Source organism: Dipodomys ordii, unplaced genomic scaffold (genome assembly GCF_000151885.1).
Source record: "Dipodomys ordii isolate 6190 unplaced genomic scaffold, Dord_2.0 Scaffold120, whole genome shotgun sequence".
NCBI lineage: Eukaryota > Metazoa > Chordata > Mammalia > Rodentia > Heteromyidae > Dipodomys > Dipodomys ordii.
The window spans coordinates 2,804,174-2,809,772 of record NW_012267336.1 but is presented as its reverse complement, the minus strand read 5'-3'; the positions used below and the strand labels follow the sequence as shown (position 1 = coordinate 2,809,772).

General features: G+C 44.8%; 1 protein-coding gene across 3 annotated transcripts in view; it reads left to right on the top strand.

Annotated features, from left to right (window-relative positions):
* The first annotated feature begins 6 nt into the window (after window positions 1–6).
* The window catches only part of Mapk14 (mitogen-activated protein kinase 14), a 64,708-nt gene continuing 59,115 nt past the window's right edge, over window positions 7–5,599 (top strand). For all 3 annotated transcript variants that reach the window (XM_013029615.1, XM_013029614.1, XM_013029616.1), the window contains exon 1: window positions 7–182. In XM_013029615.1, coding sequence (XP_012885069.1) covers window positions 67–182 — 116 coding nt within the window. In that variant the 5' untranslated portion in view covers window positions 7–66. The remainder of the gene's footprint in view (window positions 183–5,599) is intronic.

Below are 5,599 nucleotides of genomic sequence, written 5' to 3'. Positions count from 1 at the left end.
GGGCGAGCCACCGGAGCCGGGCCGTGGGTCCGGGTGCAGGCCGGGGCCCCGTGGGCCCCCTGGAAGATGTCTCAGGAGAGGCCCACGTTCTATCGGCAGGAGCTGAACAAGACCATCTGGGAGGTGCCGGAGCGGTACCAGAACCTGTCCCCGGTGGGCTCCGGCGCCTACGGCTCTGTGTGGTGAGTGTCGCCGGCCCGGGGGCTGCGGCGGGCTGCCCCCCACCCCCATGCACGCCCGCGGTCCAGGCCTGCTCCGACGTCCCCGTGGCTCAGCGATGCGCCCAGCGGCAGGAATTTTTCCTCAGGGCTGGGCATCGCTACCCCCCTGAGCCCGGCCTGCCCTGCACCCCGCACGCTGGCTGTACACCAGAGAGGCGGCCAGCCGCGTGCACCACCACGCAGGTCCGCAGTGGGCGGAAGGTGGTGTGCTCAGCCCTGGCTCCCACCCCGCGCCTTTCCTTCTTGGTGTGCTGCTCCTCTGGGGGGGATTGGGGTGTGTGTGGGGGGGGAGTGGGAATCGCGGGAAGCGAAAGCCTCCCTGCAGCCATGGAGCAGAAGGACCCTTTCCCGGGCCACCCGGGGCTCCAGAGCTTGCCTAGGTTACTGTTGGGAGGAGCAGGAGGGCGAAGCCCGATCAGTAGATTGTGGTCATCTGAACGAAACTGAAGGGCAAAGGCGCTCCCTCCCGACCTTTATAATAACAACAACAACAATTATTATTATTATTGCAAGCCTCTGTCGAAATCTCGTTTATGAATTCGCACTTGTGTTAGCAGCGGTCCACAGAACTTAAAATACCGACTTTATCTCGGGAGCGCAGTGCCAGCTTGAGTGGTGTGTTTCCGATTCGGTTGAAAGCGTATTTCCTTTTCGGGGAGGGCGGGTGGCTGAGCCTGCGAGAGCCCTCCCTGCGTGCAGCTTGAGAAACTGGGAGCCTCTGGGTAGGCACATTGTACCTTCTGCTCATTTAAGTATTGTTTGACAAAACACTTTTCTCCTGTGGAGCAATCGTGATTCCGATCTGCTGGGCGCCCTCAAGATCAAAGTTATTAACAGTGCTGGGAGGTATTATAAATATTTTAAAATTTAGATAATTCCTGAATATAGTTTGGTGTCTCACTTCCACTCCCCCTCCTCCCCACCAAAGTCCCTTCGAGGCTTTGCAGGGAACCTTATCTTCATGTATGGCCTGAGGTACACGATTGTTTTCATGAGGAACATAAGCAAAGCAAAGGAAGAATAAGTTTCCAGCTTTAATTTACACTGGGTGTTTTAAATTAAATCCATGCCATAAAATTTCCAGACCTGGACTATTCTACCAATTTTCAAAGTTTTATAACCGTATTTTAGACTTAATGATTTGAGGCGCTCCTGATGTGAAACTAAATATCAGATTTAACCCTTAGCTTTTTCTGTCTTTATATTTTATGTGCATGCATTATTTTTTTAAAAAAAAGAGTCTGTGATGTGCTTATTGTTTTAGAATAAATTCCAGGGGGCTTCTGGATATGTTAACCTTTAAATACTATTCCCGTGTTTTTTAAAGTACAGCATGAATTTCCTGTTTGGTAGAATCTTCTGGGTAATTGTGATTGTGCAATTGTGTTCTGCAACAGATCGAATTGCATTCTCTCGTTCAAGCTGCTCAAGTTATGGTGCAAATGGCACCCTGTGCCTATTTTATATATAGATATAGATAGATATTTAAGGGAATTTGCAACATTTTACATTCAGTATATATACTTGTTGATTTGTTAATTTTTACAGATGTATTTGGATCAGCTCTCCTTAATATATATCTCCATTATTCATTGTTGAACTGACACATTAATAGAGTATCAGGTTTTTGTTTCCAGTGTTGAGTGATATGGAAGAATACTCAACTATCCAGAGTGTAGGTGAACTTTAACAAGTTAAATTCCTTGCAAAGTTTACTACTATTGGTGGCGGGAAAGAGGTCTAGATTTTTCAGGAAGTGCCATTAACATAAACTCCATATTTCTTTAGTTTTGTGCCTTTCTGTCAGTATCTGACAACTTTTAAAGTACTTTTGCTAGATATGGATTTTTCTCTGTCTCAATATTAGGTTAATCTATTTTTTTATAAGGTTCAAAAAGGTATTCAGAAGTCTGTTGCTGGCTCTGTTGTCTCCCTTAGAAGCTGCCACTGTTAAATTTCTTGTCTTTTCAGGAATTTTTTTGCCTCTGTGTGTGTGTGTTATTTCTACTGCTGTAACAGGAAAAGACAGTTGACTGTAAACAAATGTTTCAGACTGCAGATCCCAGAATTTAGATTTGAGTTATTTCATTCAGAATACTGTAGTTATTTTAAGTTGTTCTTTCAGCTAGCAACTTTTCAGGAATGAATGACAGAAAATGTGTTTGAAACTTCTCTTTGAATCTACTTTGAGGTCTTTGCTACTTTCCTAAATCATCTTCCCTTTGAAAGCAGGTTTGATGTTAAGGAATAACAGAGTCGATCTGAATACAGATAACAGAAGGAATTTAGACTCAAACCTGATGAAAAAGATAAGCCCATTTGGGGATGGTGTTTTATGTCAGATAGGAGTTATAACTCCTACTGGATCTGAGGTCTGTTGGAGGAAAAAAACCACTGAGAATTTTGCCTCGACCGGGGGCTCACATTTGTAATCCTAGCTACTCAGGAGGCTGAGATCTGAGGATCGCAGTTCAAAGCCAGGCTGGGCAAGAAAGTCTGTGAGACTCTTATCTCCAATTAACCACCAGAAAACTGGAAGTAACACTGTGGCTCAAGTGGTAGAACATGTGCCATTAGCTGAAGATCTGAGGGATAGCGCCCAGGCCCAGAGTTCAAGACCATCAACAAATAAAAAAAACTGAATTTTATTTTAAGGCTTACAACATTGGAGAAATAGCTTCTCAATTTTGTTACTCTGAGCATTATACTTTGTTACACTTTGATGTGTAACTTTGATTTTTTAAAGTATGGAGCCTACTTTTATTTAGTACTATGTAGAAAAAAGAAACAGCTTGTAGAATAACCAACTATGACTCAAAGGTCAAACAAACTAGAATTTTGAGAACTGATAGTCTTGCAAGTGTCTTTCTTTCTAAAAGGGTAAGGGAACTATTAGGAACTTTGTTTTTAAGGAACTTTGTTCTTTCCCTGTGAGGGGAAATGAAGCAAAATTGTTTAAGACTAAGTTGTTGCAAGGCATTGTTTTTGTGGTTTTGGGAAGAATCTTTGTGGTGAGTTTAAGGAAATATAAACAGGAACTTAAGTGCCTTTCCTCTGGGGTAAGGTTTTTCCAGTCTCTTGCTGTTGACTAAAAATGGGAACACTGGTAACCATAAAGTGGGAGGTGAAGCCAGGTCCCGGTGGCTCACACCTGTAATTCTAGCTCCTCAGGAGCCTGAGATATGAGGATCACTGTTCAAAGCCAGCCTGGGCAGGATAGTCCATGAAAGTCTTATCTCCAATAAACCACCAGAAAACCGGAAGTGTTGCTGTGGCTTAAGTGGTACAAAGTGTGCCTTTAACTGAAGAGCTCAGGGACATGCTCCAGCCCAGAGTTCAAACCCCATGATTAAGAAAAGGATGGGGAGTGAGATTTGAAGATTACTCCTAGATCATATTTAACTATTTGTTCAGTAATATCTATCACCAGGCTCAGACCTGTAATCTAGCTACTCAGGAAGTTGAGCTCTGGGGATCATGGTTTGAATATATCCTGGATAAGAAAAGTCCGTGAGATTCTTACCTCAAATTAACCAAAAAAGCCGGCACCGGTGGCTCACACCAGTCAGTAATCCTAGCTACTCAGGAGGCTGAGATCTGAGGATTGCGGTTCAAAGCAAGCCTGGGCAGAAAAGTCCGTGAAACTCTTATCTCCAATAAACCACCAGAAAACTGGAAGTGGCGCTGTGGCTCAAGTGGTAGAGCGATCACCTTGAGCTGAAGAGCTGAGGGACAATGCTCAGGCCCAGAGTTCAAGCCCCACGACCGACAAAAAGAAGAAGAAGAAGGAAGAAGAAGAGATAGATGGAAGTGGAGCTGTGGTTTAATGGTAGAAAAAGTTCAGGGACAGTGCCCAGGCCCTGAGTTTAAGCCCCAGGACTGGCACACAAAACAAAGTAAAACAAAGAAAACAAACTATGGGCCAATAGCTGGCTAGATTCTTGAGGTAGAGTGTTAAACAAGATAATCCATTCCCTTATATATTTTGTATCCTAGTGGGTTTAATTATCATATTTTATGGGTTGCTTAGTATGTTTAAGGTATTATACTGAGTATTTTACGTTTATCATCAGCATATAAAATGTATAACAAAACTTTTAGAACCAGGCACTGGTGGCTCATGTCTGTAATCCTAGCTTCTCAAGGTGGCTGAGATCTGAGGACCACAGTATCAAGCTGGCTATTGCAGAAAAATCTGTGAGACTCTTTCAACAAAAAGCTGGAAGTGGAGATATGGCTCAAGTGATCCTCATATCTCAGCCTTCTGAGTAGCTAGGATTACCAGTGATGCTACCCAGCTAGTATTCTGCTTTGGATTTCCTGCTAGTTTATCCTCTGAGATGATCTGTGTTTATGGTGCTGACCCTGGAGCTTAGGATTCAAAGGTAGAATTCGCCTGACTAGATCACGCTCACATTCATATCAGCTGACATTTTGGTGGGATTTCTGCAGTTAAAAAAATTTTTTTTAAGCTGGGGACTGGTGGCTCACACTTGTAATCCTACCTACTCAGGCTGAGATCTGAGGATCACGCGGCTCAAAGCCAGCCCAGGCAGGAAAATCTGTGAGATTTTTTTTCTTTTTTTTTTGGGCGGGGGTCCAGTCGTGGGCCTGAACTCTGGGCCTGGCGCTGTCCCTCAGCTCTTCAGCTCAAGGCTAGTGCCACAGTGCCACTTCTGGCTTTTTTTCCCCTGTTTATGTGGTGCTGAGGAATCGAACCCAGGGCCTCATGCATGCAAGGCAAGCACTCTACCACTGAGCCACCTTCCCAGCCCTCTGTGAGACATTTTTTTGTGTGTGTGTCCAGTCGTGGGGCCTGAACTCTGGGCCTCAGCTCTTCAGCTCAAGGCTAGCGCTCTACCACTTGAGCCACAGCGCCACTTCCGGCTTTTTTCTTTTTGCTTATGTGGTGCTAAGGAATTGAATCCAGGGCCTCAGGCATGCAAGGCAAGCGTTCTACCACTGAGCCACCTTCCCAGCCCCTCTCTGTGAGACTCTTATCTCCAATAAACTACCAGAAAACCGAAAGTGTCACTGTGGCTCAAGCAGTAGAGTGCTTGCCTTGAGCTGAAGAGCGCAGGGACAGCGCCCAAGCTCTACGACCTACCAAAAAAAAAATTTCTGGGAATGTGACTTAGTGGTAGAGTGCTTACCTAACGTGCATGAAGTCTTGGGTTCAGTTCTTCAGTACCGCATACACAGAAAAAAAAACAGTGGTGCTGTGGCTCAGGGACAGTGCCTAGGCACTGAGTTCAGATACCAGGAATGGCAAAACAAACAACTTATTCAAAGCATTATTAACCAGTCCATAGAGACAACCTCTTTCTTTCCCTTCCTTCCTTCCTTCCTTCCTTCCTTCCTTCCTTCCTTCCTTCCTT